At 44.1% G+C, this 16,342-nt stretch overlaps 1 protein-coding gene across 1 annotated transcript in view; it reads right to left on the bottom strand.

The window, feature by feature from the left end:
* Positions 1 to 3,208: 3,208 nt before the first annotated feature.
* The window catches only part of LOC139228324 (gamma-interferon-inducible lysosomal thiol reductase-like), a 91,800-nt gene continuing 78,666 nt past the window's right edge, over positions 3,209 to 16,342 (bottom strand). The window contains exon 6 of the mRNA XM_070859510.1: positions 3,209 to 3,487. Within this exon, the coding sequence (XP_070715611.1) occupies positions 3,446 to 3,487 (42 nt within the window). The 3' untranslated portion in view covers positions 3,209 to 3,445. The remainder of the gene's footprint in view (positions 3,488 to 16,342) is intronic.

The raw sequence follows: 16,342 nt of genomic DNA, 5'->3' as shown, positions 1-16,342 counted from the left end.
TTACTCCAGACAGGGATGTATAATTGCTGAAGTTCATCCATGTGATTTTTAAATGTTTGCCATTGCCTATCCACCATCAACCCTTTAAGTATCATTTGCCAGTCTATTCTAGCCAATTCACACCTCAAACCATCGAAGTTACCTTTCCTTAAGTTCAGGACCCTAGTTTCTGAATTAACTGTGTCATTCTCCATCTTAATAAAGAATTTGACCATATTATTGTCACTCTTCCCCAAGGGGCCTCGCACAACAAGATTGCTAATTAGTCCCTTCTCATTACACATCACCTAGTCTAGGATGGCCAGCTCTCCTGTTGGTTCCTTGACATATTGGTCCAGAAAACCATCCCTAATACACTCCAGGAAATCCTCCTCCACCGCATTGCTACCAGTTTGGTTAGCCCAATCAATATGTAGATTAAAGTCACCCATGATTACTGCTGTATCTTTATTGCATGCATCCCTTATTTCTTGTTTGATGCTGTCCCCAACCTCACTACTACTGTTTGGTGGTCTATACACAAATCCCACTAGCGTTTTCTGCCCTTTGGTATTCCGTAGCTCCACCCATACCAATTCCACATCATCCACGCTAATGTCCTTCCTTACTATTGCATTAATTTCCTCTTTAACCAGCAATGCCACCCCGCCTCCTTTTCCTTTCTGTCTATCCTTCCTAAATGTTGAATACCCCTGGATGTTGAGTTCCCAGCCATGGTCAGCCTGGAGCCATGTCTCCGTGATGCCAATTACATCATAACCGTTAACTGCTATCTGCGCAATTAATTCATCCACCTTATTCCTAATACATCTCGCATTGAGGCACAGAGCCTTCAGGCTTGTCTTTCTAACACACTTTGCCCCTTTAGAATTTTGCTGTAACGTGACCCTTTTTGATTTTTGTCTTAGGCTTCTCTGCCCTCCACTTTTACTTTTCTTCTTTCTATCTTTTGCTTCTACTCCCATTCCACTTCCCACTGTCTCCCTGCATAGGTTCCCATCTCCCTGCCATATTCATTTAACTCCTCCCCAACAGCACTAGCAAACACTCCCTCCTCTAGGACATTGGTTCCGGTCCTGCCCAGGTGCAAACCATCCGGTTTATACTGGTTCCACCTCCCCCAAAACTGGTTCCAATGTCCCAGGAATTTGAATCCCTCCCTTCTGCACCACTCCTCAAGCCACATATTCAGCTGAGCTATCCTGTGATTCCTATTCTGACTAGCACGTGGCACTGGTAGCAATCCTGAGATTACTAGTTTTGAGGTCCTACTTTTTAATTTAATTCCTAGCTCCCTAAATTCAGCTTGTAGGACCTCATCCCGTTTTTTACCTATATCGTTGGTACCTATATGCACCACGACAACTGGCTGTTCACCCTCCCTTTTCAAAATGTCCTGCACCCGCTCCGAGACATCCTTGACCCTTGCACCAGGGAGGCAACATACCATCCTGGAGTCTCGGTTGCGGTCGCAGAAACGTCTATCTATTCCCCTTACAATAAAATCCCCTACCACTATAGCTCTCCCACTCTTTTTCCTGCCCTCCTGTGCAGCAGAGCCACCCACAGTGCCATGAACTTGGCTGCTGCTGCTCTCCCCTGATGAGTCATCCCCCCCAACAGTACCCAAAGCGGTGTATCTGTTTTGCAGGGGGATGACCGCAGGGGACTCCTGCACTACCTCCTTGCACTGTTCTTCCTGTTGGTCACCCATTCCCTATCTGGTTGTGTACCCTTTACCTGCAGTAAGACCAACTCACTAAACATGCTGTTTACATCCTCCTCAGCTTTGTGGATGCTCCAGAGTAACTCCACCCACAGCTCCAGTGCCGCAATGTGGTCTGTCAAGAGCTGCAGGCGGATGCACTTCCCGCACACGTAGTCGCCAGGGACACTGGAAGCGTCCCTGACTTCCTACATATTCCAGGAGGAGCATAACACATGTCCAAGCTCTCTTGCCATGACTTAACCCTTAGATTAACTTAATTTGGCAACAACAATGCTAAAAGGTTACTTACTGATAAAGAAAAGAAAAACTACTCACCAATCACCAGCCAATCACTTACCCCCTTGGCTGTGCCGTCACCTTTCGATTTCTTTCTACTTCTTTTTTGCCTTCTCTCCCAGCTGTAGCTGCACCGGCTGGGCTTTTATAGGCCGCTCACCTCCCGAACTCCCGCCTCTCGATGCTCGACATGGTCAACTTGTCCAGGACAAGCATTGACATCAATCGCGAGCTCCTCCAGGCAATGGGTGGTTTATCTGGCCAGGTTGCCACTCTGTCCGTGAACCTTAACCAAAAGATGATGCGGATAGCGGTGGCCCTGGAGAGAATAGCCGGGAACACAGATGCCAGAGAGCTATCAGTGGTACCAGAATCTGGCACTGCACCCCAAGGTGCTGCAACCCATTGCTCGAGCCAGGAGGAAGCTCTTGCTTCTGGCTCGGAGGACGTTTCCTCCTCAGTCTGACTCCTCTTTGATTGGGCACATATTGCTCTTCAATATACCTTCTCCCATCTCTAGTCTGCAGCGTGTGCATAGTCATCAAGACAGGCTGAGAAATTACAGGCCCCATTACAATAACTGTCAGTATTATACCTATTGTTCACAAACAATAAATTTACCGACTAGAACAAATAAAATAAATTCAATTCATCCACAATATAATAAGATGTTTGTTCAGATTTTCAAATCACCTTAAAATAACTCCAGATTACATCAAAACTCCCCAGAAGTTGAAGCTGCCTTTTATATGAAAACTCCTCCGATTTACTAAATGGCGTCCATACCACTGGGTTAAGGTCAGGTGAGAGCAGCTTTTTATCAGCATTTTTTTTTGGCGAGCGATATTTTCGGCGATATGTGGGCGATATGCCGAAAGTAACGCTCGGCGAGATTATGGGCGTTTGTTTAGTTTATTCTGACCATTACGGCAAAAAAATATGGCCGGACGGTCTTATTAATTCTCGGCGTTAACTATATGCCAAAAGTAACGCTGGGCAATAAGTGAGTGATAAATGGGCGTTAGTTTCCATTTTTTTGTGAAATGGGCAATAACTGGGCATTATACTTCATCCCAGCGTTAAAATGGACATTAAGTGGGTGGTCGCGATGCAAAACTGATGGAAAGTCTAGCCCATGGACAAAATCACATGACAATACTTTGTTCTTTATGCAGTCATCAAATTATCTTTAGTTACAGAATATAAGTCCACGGATACATAGAAATCTGACAGATTGAACTAAAGGCATGGAAATTATCTTAGATTTAAGAAGGTTTGGATTCAAATAGTTTAGTGCAACCATGTACAGAATCAGGTTTGTAGAGCATAGCACAGAGTTCTGACAGAGCTTCAGAATCATGAAAGATAAAATGAGGTCCAACAGCAATAACTTGTTCCCACTCGACAGTGCAGCCATATTTCCAGCTTTGAGAAATATATTCAGATGTCATCTCTCCAGTCACAGAGCACAGGTGGGGACCCCTGTAGAACAAGAGATGTCAGTGCAAAGCCTGTTAACAGTACTCAATAAGCACAATTTAAAATTGGATATAGTAATGTCCACAAGCACAGTCCTAATTAACTGCTTCAGTATTCAGAGCAAGTAGAGATGGGAGATTCCACCGTCCTTTCTCCACCAGTAGCAGTGTGGCACAGCAGGACTCCAATGCACCTAGAGAAAGCAGCTGACCCTGTCCCTAATCCTGGAGATGGAGTCACGTAAACGGTTGGGTTCTGACCCCGCCCTGCACGGGCACCTTGTGACAGGCAGACCCTGAGCTCCTTCCAGCACAAAGACAATCTCCTAATGTTTTTTGCTTTAAAGAGAGCAAATTGCTGATAGTTAAAAGGTAATCAATTCTATCTGGGACCAACATGCCTTTTCTCTGCTCTCTTAGGGCCCTGGGAAGAGGCAATGCAAAATGATGATAGTTCTCAGGTGCTGCATGTTCTGCTGGGCCCAGATAGTTTGGCCCTTCTCCCAGACATGGGGGCAGAGAAGGCTCGCTCACTGCCTCAGACTGAAATTTGCAACAGAAATAAAACGGGGCAGAAAGCCAAGTGCTTGTGAGTTCCACCAAGATTCTGGCCCTTGACGGGTGCAACTCTCTGTCCCCTCCCCCCACAGAAATTCAGGAAATTAGTGTCCTCATAGTAAAGCATCTTCAGGTTCGTGGCGAGAAAGTCCAATGGTGGATTAATAATAGAATCACGGAAGGAGGCCATTCAGCCCGTCGAGCCCGTGCCGGCTCTCTGCAAGAGCAGGTCAGCTAGTCTCACTCCCCGCCCTTTCCCTGTAGCCTTGCATTTTTTTTCCTTCAGGTACTTATCCAATTCACCTTTGAAAGACACGATTGAATCTGCCTCTACTATCCTTTCAGGCAGTGAATTCGACATCCTAACCCCTCGCTGCGTAAAAACGTTTTTCCTCATGTCGCCTTTGGAACTTCTGCCAATCACCTTAAATCTGTGTCCTCTGGTTCGCCACCCTTCCACCAATGGGAACAGTTTCTCTCTCTCTATTCTGTCCAGACCCCTCATGATTTTGAACACCTCGATCAAATCTCCTTTCAACCCTCTCTGCTCCAAGGAGAACAACCCCAGCTTCTCCAGTCTATCCACGTAACTAGAGGTTCTCATTCCTGGAACCACTCTTGGAAATCTTTTCCGCACCCTCTCTAATGCCGTCACATTCTTCTGAAACAGTGGTGTCCAGTTGGGGCCGAACCAGTGATTTATAAGTGTTCATCATTACTTCCTTCATTTTACATAAGATAATAACATAAGAATTAGGAGCAGGAGTTGGCCATTTGGCCCCTCGAGCCGGCTCTGCCATTCAATGAGATCCTGGCTGATCTTCTACCTCAACTCCACTTTCCTGCTCTATCCCCATTATGACTTGATCCCCTTAATATCCAAAAATCTGTCTTGAATATGCTCACCAACAGAGCCTCCACAGCCCTCTGGAGTAGAGAATTGCAAAGATTCATCACCCTCTGAAGAAGAGGTGTCTCCTCATCTCAGTCCTAAATGGCCGACTCCTTATCCTGAGACTGTGACCCCTGGTTCTAGACTCCCCAGCCCAGGGAAACATCCTCCCTGCATCTACCCTGTCTAGCCCTGTAAGAATTTTGTATGTTTCAATGAGATCATCTCTCATTCTTCTCAACTCGAGATTATAGGCCTGGTCTACTCAATCTCTCCTCATTGGGCAATTTCCCATCAGAGAAATCAGTCTGGCGAACCTTTGTTGCACTCCCTCTGTAGTAAGTATATCCTTCCTTAGGTAAGGAGACTAAAACTGTGCACAATACTCCAGGTGTGGTCTCACCAGGGCCCTATATAATTGCAGTAAGACGTCTTTACATTTGTACTCAAATCCTCCTGTAATAAAGGCCAACATACCATTTGATTTACTAATAGCTTGCTGTACCTGCATGTTAACTTTCAGTGATTGGTGTACAAGGACACCCAGGTCCCTCTGAACACCAACATTTCCCAATCTCACCATTTAACAAAATACTCTGTTTTTCTATTTTTCCTACCAAAGTGGATAACTTCACATTTCTCCACATTATATTCCATTTGCAATGTTCTTGCCCACTCACTGAGCCTGTCTATATCCCCTTGAAGTCTCTCTGCAACCTCCTCACAACTTACATTCGCATCCAGCTTTGTATCATCAGCAAACTTGGATATATTACATTTGGTTCTCTCTTCCAAATCATTGATATAGATTGTGAATAGCTGGGGCCCAAGTACTGTTGAGGGAGATGACTCATCAGGGGAGGACAGCAGCAGCCAAGTTCATGGCACCGTGGCTGGCTCTGCTGCACAGGAGGGCAGGAAAAAGAGTGGGAGAGCGATAGTGATAGGTGATTCAATTGTAAGGGGAATAGATAGGCGTTTCTGCGGCCGCAACCGAGACTCCAGGATGGTATGTTGCCTCCCTGGTGCAAGGGTCAAGGATGTCTTGGAGCGGGTGCAGGATATTCTGAAAAGAGAGGGTGAACAGCCAGTTGTCATGGTGCACATTGGTACCAACGATACAGGTAAAAAAAGGGATGAGGTCCTACGAGACGAATTTAAGGAGCTAGGAGCTAAATTAAAATGTAGGAACTCAAAAGTAGTAATCTTGGGATTGCTACCAGTGCCACGTGCTAGTCAGAGTAGGAATCGCAGGATAACTCAGATGAATACGTGGCTTGAGCAGTGGTGCAGCAGGGAGGGATTCAAATTCCTGGGGCATTGGAACCGGTTCTGGGGGAGGTGGGACCAGTACAAACCGGACGGTTTGCACCTGGGCAGGACCGGAACCAATGTCCTAGGGGCAGTGTTTGCTAGTGCTGTTGGGGAGGAGTTAAACTAATATGGCAGGGGGGGTGGGAATCAATGCAGGGAGACAGAGGGAAACAAAATGGAGACAAAAGCAAAAGACAGAAAGGAGATGAGTAAAAGTGGAGGGCAGAGAAACCCAAGGCAAAAATCAAAAAGGGCCACTGTAGAGCAAAATTCTAAAGGGTCAAAGTGTAATAAAAAGGCAAGCATGAAAGCTCAGTGCCTCAATGCGAGGAGTATTCGGAACACAGGAGGGGGCTCTGAGCTAGTTAGAGTGGGTTAGAGTTAGAGCTCGGATGAACAGGACCCCAAGAAAGAATGCAAAAGGCAGGAGGCAACAGAGCAGAGTAGCACTGGGGTAAGTGTAAACCACAAGGAGAAAGGAAGGGACAATATGTATGAATATGCAGGAGGGGTCAAAACTAAAAATCATGGTTTAAAAACTAGTATTAAAACACTCTACCTAAACGCACGCAGCATTCGAAATAAAGTAAATGAGTTGACGGCACAAATGGGTATGATTTGGTGTCCATTACAGAAACGTGGTTGCAGGGTGGCCAAGACTGGGAATTAAACATACAGGGGTATCTGACAATTCGGAAAGACAGACAAGAAGGGAAAGGAGGTGGGGTAGCTCTGTTAATAAAGGATGATATCAGGGCAGTTGTGAGAGATGATATTGGCTCTAATGAACAAAATGTTGAATCATTGTGGGTGGAGATTAGAGATAGTAAGAGGAAAAAGTCACTGGTGGGCGTAGTTTATAGGCCCCCAGATAATAACTTCACGGTGGGGCGGGCAATAATCAAGGGAATAATGGAGGCATGTGAAAAAAGAACGGCAGTAATCATGGGGGATTTTAACCTACATATCGATTGGTCAAACCAAATCGCACGAGGTAGCCTTGAGGAGGAATTCATAGAATGCATACGGGATTGTTTCTTAGAACAGTATGTTACAGAACCTACAAGGGAGCAAGCTATCTTAGATCTGGTCCTGTGTAATGAGACAGGAATAATAAACGATCTCCTCGTAAAAGATCCTCTTGGAATGAGTGATCACAATATGGTTGAATTTGTAATACAGATTGAGGGTGAGGAAATAGTGTCTCAAATGAGCTTACTATGCTTAAACAAAGGGGAATACAGTGGGATGAGGGCAGAGTTGGCTAAAGTAGACTGGAAACACAGACTAAACGGTAGCACAATTGAGGAACAGTGGAGGACATTTAAGGAGCTCTTTCATAGTGCTCAACAAAAATATCTTGCAGTGAAAAAGAAGGCCGGTAAGAGAAGGGATAACCAGCCGTGGATAACCAAGGAAATAAAGGAGAGTATCAAATTAAAAACCAATGCGTATAAGGTGGCCAAGGTTAGTGGGAAACTAGCAGATTGGGAAAATTTTAAACGACAGCAAAGAATGACTAAGAAAGCAATAAAGAAAGGAAAGATAGATTACGAAAGTAAACTTGCGCAAAACATAAAAACAGATAGTAAAAGCTTTTACCGATATACAAAACGGAAAAGAGTGACTAAAGTAAATGTTGGTCCCTTAGAAGATGAGAAGAGGGATTTAATAATGGGAAATGTGGAAATGGCTGAGACCTTAAACAATTATTTTGCTTCGGTCTTCACAGTGGAAGACACAAAAACCATGCCAAAAATTGCTGGTCACGGGAATATGGGAAGGGAGGACCTTGAGATAATCACTATCACTAGGGGGGTAGTGCTGGACAGGCTAATGGGACTCAAGGTAAACAAGTCCCCTGGTCCTTATGAAATGCATCCCAGGGTATTAAAAGAGATGGCGGAAGTTATAGCAGATGCATTCGTTATAATCTACCAAAATTCTCTGGACTCTGGGGAGGTACCAGCGGATTGGAAAGCAGCTAATGTAACGCCTCTGTTTAAAAAAGGGGGCAGACAAAAGGCAGGTAACTATAGGCCGGTTAGTTTAACATCTGTAGTGGGGAAAATGCTTGAAGCTAACATTAAGGAAAAAATAGTGGGACATCTAGATAGGAATAGTGCAATCAAGCAGACGCAACATGGATTCATGAAGGGGAAATCATGTTTAACTAATTTACTGGAATTCTTTGAGGATACGGGGGAGCCAATTTAAAACCGAGTTGAGAAGGAATGTCTTCTCCCAGAGAGTTGTGAATCTGTGGAATTCTCTGCCCAAGGAAGCAGTTGAGGCTAGCTCATTGAATGTATTCAAATCACAGATCGATAGATTTTTAACCAATAAGGGAATTAAGGGTTATGGGGAGCGGGCGGGTAAGTGGAGCTGAGTCCATGGCCAGATCAGCCATGATCTTGTTGAATGGCAGAGTAGGCTCGAGGGGCTAGATGGCCTACTCCTGTTCCTAATTCTTATGTTCTTATGATCCTTGCGGTACCCCACTAGTTACAGCCTGACTACCCGAAAATGACCCGTTTATTCCTACTCTCTGTTTTCTGTCGGTTAACCAATCCTCAATCCATGCTAGTATATTACCTGTAATGACTCAAGAGTCTGGTTACTCACTCAAGTGCAACCTGATCCATCTTTGTTCCAGTCCCAAAGTGCCAGCATGACAAAGACAGCTTATATACAGATGACCAAGCACACATGCCACATGCGAACAGCCCGATGACCTCCGACCGCAGCGCCCTCTGGAGTCTGGTGACCCTCTAAGCATTAATATGTAACAACATCCCCCTTTTAAAATCTTAACAACAGTCTTTTTACAAATTAAGACAGTCTAGTGTTTTCCTCTCACGAGTTGATCGTCTCAGTTTCACTTTGTCTCTGGGCGAGTGTTCTGAGTCCGTTGAGACTGAGGGCTGAGTAGCCGATCTGATGGGAGTGGTCATGACCACATCAGAGACTGAAGGTTCAGTGTCAGTAACGTCAGCAGAGTCCTCTGATGAGTGAACAATGGTTGGTTGGCCACTGACTGCATCTTCCTCACTCGGTTCCAGTTCATCCATGTGCCGCAGTTTAACCCGGTCAAGGTGTTTCCTGTATGTTTACCCATTCTTGAGCATGACAATAAACACTCTGTTACCCTCCTTGGCTGTATCAGTGCTGGCGATCCACTTTGGACCTTGACCATAGTTCAGTACATAAACCGGATCGTTGACCGAGATGTCACATGACACGGCAACACGATCATGACACCATTGTGGACTTTGACGTCTGTTTTCAAAACGATCATTCAAATCAGGATGAACAAGAGAAAGCCTGGTCTTGAGATTTCTCTTCATCAGTAATTCAGCAGAAGGAACCCCAGTAAGCGTCTAAGGCCTTGACCTGTAACTGAGCAATATACATGACAACCGTCTCTGCAGTGAGCCCTGAGTTACACGTTTCATACTTTGCTTGATCGTTTGAACGGCACGCTCTGCTTGACCATTAGAAACAGGTTTGAATGGAGCTGATCTCTCATGTCTGATGCCATTGAGTTTGATGAACTCCTGGAACTCAAGACTTGTGAAGCAAGATCCATTGTTGCTCACAACAATGTCAGGCAAACCATGAGTCGCAAACATGATACAGAGGCTCTCAATGGTAGCTGTAGACGGGCTGGATGACATAACAACACACTCTATCCACTTAGAATATGCAACTACTACGACAAAAAATGTCTTTCCTAGGAACAGGCCTGCAAAATCAATGTGGATCTTCGACCGTGGTTTGGATGGCCATGACCAAAGACTCAGCGGAGATTCCGCTGGTGCTTTACTTAGCTGCATGCAAGTATTGCACTGATGCACGCATAATTCCAGATCAGAGTCAATTCTAGGCCACCATACATGAGATCTAGCAATGGATTTCATCAAGACAATACCAGGATGAATGCTATGAAGTTCACGTACAAATTTTTCTCTACCTTTCTTCGGCATGATGATACGATTACCCCACAGTAAACAGTCTGACAGAATGGACAACTCATCCTTGCGACAGTTGTAAGGTTTGGTCTCCTCACACATCTCCATAGGTATGGCAGACTAATTGTTATGTATTTAACCCCTTGTAACCTGCATGACACCTGACCACCAGAGGGCCCACCTGTTGGAGTCCCAAGGGATCCCAGCATTCCTTGGGAGCACAGTATATAAGCAGGCCACCCACGAGGTACCTGCACTTTGGAATCTTATTAAAGGAGATAAGGTCACACTTGATCATTGTACACAGTACTCAGTTACTATCTTTATTATGAGTGTATCAATTGACGATGAAGTAACGAACAACCGCGCGAAAATGCAAAGAACAATCAATATCCTGGAGAAGTTCTCAGAAGGGGACGATTGGGAGGCCTTCGTGGAGAGACTAGACCAATACTTCATGGCCAACAAGCTGGAAGGGGACGAGAACGCTACCAAACGAAGGGCGATCCTCCTAACTGTTTGTGGGGCAACAACCTATGGCCTCATGAAGAATCTCCTGGCCCCAACTTCACAAAAACCTTAAAATACATTGCTGCAACTTACCTCCATTAAATTAGTAAAGTCCCTCTCCCCTGATGCCAGTCCTGCTCCCCTGCCCCTTGCCCAGACCAAGGGGCCTCCCGGTACCACTCCCCCTCCCCTATTCCTGGCCGAATGGCCTCCTGGTTTACTCCCCCACCCCTAGCCCAGGCTAAAGGGCCTCCCAGACCACTCCCCATACCTAGCCCTGGCCAAGTGGCCTCCCGGTCTACTCCCCCACCCCTAGCCCAGGCCAAATGGCATCCTCCCTCCCGGTTCCCGCACCTAACTGTACCTGAAAGGCTTCCCCTCCCTCTCTCCCCCTCTCTCTTACTTCTCCTGCTGCTACTGTCCAGGCATCTGCTGCACTTACCTGCGCCGATTTCCTTAACTCCCCAGAAAGTTTTTCTACAGAGGCCACATACACTGGTCTAAGAAAAACTGGAGTAACTCTCAGCTGGCCAAACTTGCCTCAATGGCCAGGATTGGCGCATGTGGTAGGTTACGCCCACTTTAGCTGAAAAAAAAAACTTATCTAAAAAGATCGTAACTAACTGAGTTTCGCTGGTGCAAATTGATCGGGGAAACTGTGCTTTCTAATAGGCCAAATAAAGCAGCATGGGTCGAGGAGGGCACTCAGTGGGGAGAATTGAGCCCGATAATTCACTTCTCATTAGCCGTGGTTGGACCACTTTTCCTGTGGGGTTTTTGTGACTTAAAGGAATGTATATTTGTTGTAAAGTATGTATTCATTCTTTAAATACTATCCATTGCTTGTCTACCGTCACACCTTTTAATGTAGTTTCCCAATTTACCTTCGCCAACTCACCCCTCATACCTAAATAGTTTGCTTTGTTTAGATTTAAGAGCCTTGTTTTGGATTTAACTAAATTGCTTTCAAACTCAATATAAAATTCTATCATATTATCGTTACTCTTCGCTAAAGGCCCTTTTACTACAAGGTTATTAATGAACCTTTTCTCATTGCACAATACTAGATCTTAAATAGCCTGTTCCCTACTTGATTCCTCAACATACTGATCTAGAAAAACATCTTGGATACATTCCGTGAAATCGTCCTCCACACTATTACTGCAAATTTGGCTTGCCCAGTCTCTATGTAGATTAAAGTCCCCCAGGATTACCTTGTTACATGCATCTCTAATTTCCTGATTTATACTGTGTATACTTTTATACTCTATGCCTCTATTTATGAAGCCCATGATCCCATAAGCTTTTTTAACCATTTTCTCAAATTGCCTTGCCACCTTCCCGATTTGTGCACATACCCCCAGGTCTCTGTTCACGTGGTCCCTTTAGGATTGTACCCTTTAGTTTATATTGCCTCTCCTCATTCCTCCTACCAAAATGTATCACTTCACACTTTTCTGCATTAAATTTCGTCTGCCATGTGTCTGCCCATTTCACCAGCCTGTCTACATCCTCTTGAAGTCTATCCCACTCCTCCTCACTGCTCACTATACTTCCAAGTTTTGCATCATCTGCAAATTTTGAAATTGTGCCCTGTACACCCAAGTCATTAATATACATCAGGAAAAGCAGTGGTCCCAGTACCGACCCTGGGTGACACCACTGTATACCTTCCTCCAGTCCGAGAAACAACCGTTCCCCACTACTCTCTGTTTCCTGTCACTGAGACAATTCCGTACCTATGCTGCCACTGTCCCTTTTATTCCATGGGCTTCAACTTTGCTGGCACTTTATCAAACATCTTTTGGAAATCCATGTACACCACACCAAACACATTGCTCTCTATTACCTCAGCAAAAAACTCTAGCAAGTTAGTTAAACATGATTTGCCTTTAAAAAATCCATGCTGGTTTTCCTTAATGAATTCACATTTGTCCAAGTGGCTATTAATTTTGCCCCAGATTATCGTTTCATACATGGTCTCGTGGTGGATGTACTGAATAGCCTTTTATCAATTTGTTTCAATAGACTTTTTTCTTAATTTGGGCAGGATCACACATGGATAAACCAAAACGAATCTGCTAATATCGCAGATATTCATCACCTTGGTACTGCATCATAAACTATGTTGTTCTTGGGTTTCATGCAGAAAGAACAGGGCATTCTTTACAGTGTTTGTAGACTCAAGAATAATGTGAGAGTTTCAGTTTGAGCATCTTTTCACGAAGCTATTCTCAGCTATATGTGTATCAATGCATGATTATCCTCCATTGTCAAATTTCAGGACTGACTATTTAGCCTCACAAAGAATAAACACCAACAATTTGCATTGATTTAGCAGCATTACCATAGCAAAACATTTCAAGTTGCTTCACAGAAGTGTAATCAGACAAAAATTGATGTTTAACCAAAGGAGGAGATTGGGAAGGGTGAGTTTTGAGGAGGGTCTTGAGGAAAGGGAGGCAAAGAGGTTAGGGAGTAAGTTCCAAAGTTAGGGCCCTAGATGACTGAAGGCAGTGGCACCAAAGTTGGGGCAAACGAGTAGGGAATGTACATGAGATCGCTCTTAGAGGTACTCATGGTCATGAAACTATAAGGCCTCCTTCCAGGAGAGATGAGCTGTTACCTCTGTTTAATTATGAAAGTAACTTGGCTGGACCACATTTAGAATTCACACAAAAAAGGTCCAGAAAAGTCAAAAATCTTTAAGAATAGTGTAGCCTAGTAAATGGAGACACTGATATTAACCAGAGTAATGAGGAAATGACTGATGTGAAGGGAGCTGATGTTGCAATGTCTTTGGCGATTGGCTTGTTCATGAAGTTAGGATCCAACTGGAGAGTAGTCTTGTTGGAGCGGATTTTTGGACATATACTTGACTAGTATACGGGACCACACATTTGTTTTTATTTTCCCCTTTAATGAATTTTGTAAGGGACAATACTGATGCATTATGCTTTATATAAAAAAAACACAGTTAGACTTCAAGGTATGCTGGCTTTGAGTTATGGAGATAGGAAAGTGAGATAATGAACGACTGGAGAGATAAGTGCTGTATGTTTGTTTATACTGGTGCAAAACCAGCCTGCACTTGTTTATAATGCCCTGTCACAATGCAGGCTGGTTTATATCAAGAACTCAGCCTTGGATAGTAAAAGCTTTGCAAACCTTGTAATGCAATGATTAGACTTAAGAACTAGTGATAAAGCATGTGATGTAAAGTGATGTAATTTGTAAGATAAAAGAACCTCACTGGAGATACCAATTTGAGAAGTGGTTCAGAGACAGGGGTCTCTAACACTTCTCCCAAAGTTTTGTCTCCGATTTAATAAACCTCTCTTTATATATTATACAGTCTCGGAAATATTTTTCCACAACAAAATGGCGTCACGAACAGGATGCTGTCCGATCAAATGTGATCACTTAAGACAGTATCTGGAATCTGGTGTTAGAGACTGAAAAGAGAGGTGTACGGGCACGATGGGATAGTGTATAAGATACGAGTAAACAGATAGCGGGAAGAGGCTGACTAACCAGTTTGAGTTGTCCCTTTAGTAAATAAGGCCGGTGCGGAAGGGAACTGATCGATCCAACCTAGAGCCGAAAACTCCGGTGGTAAGGAAACACGCTAGCTTTGTTGCGAAGACAAAGGGTCTCCACAGAGTAGTCGTGGCCGTGAGTATTACAGAAACAAAGGGAAATGTCCGAGACTGGCGAACATGGAAGGTAAGGAAGGGAATGTAAAATGCGGGCTGCCTGGGTCATTAATTAATTCCTATCATTAATTGTAACTTGCGTAATTACGTAATGCCATAAAAAAAGCTGATAGTGACTATCTTAAGTGACATATGGATCCAGACATAAGCTTTGTTGAATGAAGAGAGACTTTTGTGAGTGTCTATTTTGAATGAAGAGAGTACTCGAGTGATTTTGACTGTGGAATGAATGAAAGCCTGTTTGGGAAGGTGTGGAGTTGCCTGCCTGTTTTAGCTCCACCCACTTTTTCCAAACAGAGTGAACATTTTTTTAACCCTTCGTAATGTTGTCCTGTATGTGGGAAGTTTAAGAAACTGTGAACCTTATGGTATTACATTTTAAGTTAGAAACGAAGGTGTGGATATATTCAGATGATAAGTTACGGAGCTAGGAAATGCACAAAGGATAGGTTTGTTGAGTAAAAGATTTTAAAAAATACATGGTCCCGGTCGTAAAAAAAAAGAATTTATTTGACACGATCACTTACTTGTCGAAAGAAAACATGCAATTGGGTTGAAAGATATAAATTCAGTCTAGGAATGAGATAAAGAATGCCTTTTAAAACGCTCCCATTTTCCTTTGTGTAAAATCTTGACACGAAAGCTTCTAGCTTAGTAAAAAAAAGAGTTTTAAATTTAGAAATACCTTCAGGGATCAGGTCAAATTCCTGGGCGAGTGGTGAGCTATCTGTGAAGGTTTAAAAGGGACTTTTGAAAAAGGCTAAAACAGTAAGCTTTATCAGTTTAGAAAAGAAAAAGATAAAGCAGGAAAAGATCTCTGCCATGGGAACAGGAGGAGGGCAGAAAAGGGGGACTTGCCATAATTGTGGAAAACCGAGCCATTTTACCAGGGAATGCAAAGGGAAAGGCAGTGAAAAGCAATGTGCGTATTGTGGTAAGAAAGGGCACCTGGAAGCAACATGCTATGGTAAAAATGGCTATCCTAATAAGGCAAGGACCCTGTCAGAACAGGAATACCAGCAGTGGCAGGCGTACAAAGCCGCCCGGTGATGTCCGGCGGCCCCTGTACAATGTAAAAAGGAGGGAAGGATATATGTGTCTGCACTAGTAGGGGGCCGACAGTGTCAGATGCTAGTGGACACGGGAGCCTCAATATCCATTACCAATATGCCCCTTCCCGTCACCGACAAGAAGGCTCTGACAAACGGAATAGATGGACAGCCCACACTGGCCTACCTGAGCACCACCCAATTGGTGGAAATTGATAACTTATATATACCCATGAGATTTTACGTATGCAAGAATCGTGAGGTAACAATATGGAGCGGTAAAAATTAAGCAAACCTGTGATGATGACTGGAAACATCATTCTCCACACTAAACACACATTGGTAGAAATGTTAAACACAGAAAAACTGAGAACCGTATCTAATATGAGACGGGCAAAGTGGGAAGCAGTCCTCTTAACACCCAACAAAGCGGTAACCATAATTAGGGATGTAGGAAACAACCCCGCAGAAGGTATGATGGGTGAAGGGGAACCCCACTTTTGTGAAGAGGTATGTGAGGATATGGAAGAGGATAGAATAAAAGACGCCCCCCTTCAAACCGCAGAACAAACCTTGTTTGTGGACGGCTCACGAAAATACGTAGAGGGACTACCTCGTACTGGATGGGCCGCAGTTAACCAGGATCTAGAGACAGTTGAATCAGGGCGAATTAATGGGGGGTCGTCAGCTCAAGTGGCAGAACTGGTAGCCCTCACCCGGGCACTGGAATTATTGGAAAATAAGATTGTTAATATCTATACGGACAGTAGATATGCATTCAGGGTAGTACACGATTATATGACAGCATGGGGGAGAAGGGGTTTTATCACAACTAGCGGACATCCCATA

This window comes from Pristiophorus japonicus, chromosome 17 (assembly GCF_044704955.1).
Source record: "Pristiophorus japonicus isolate sPriJap1 chromosome 17, sPriJap1.hap1, whole genome shotgun sequence".
NCBI lineage: Eukaryota > Metazoa > Chordata > Chondrichthyes > Pristiophoridae > Pristiophorus > Pristiophorus japonicus.
This window is presented reverse-complemented; position numbering and strand designations above follow the sequence as displayed.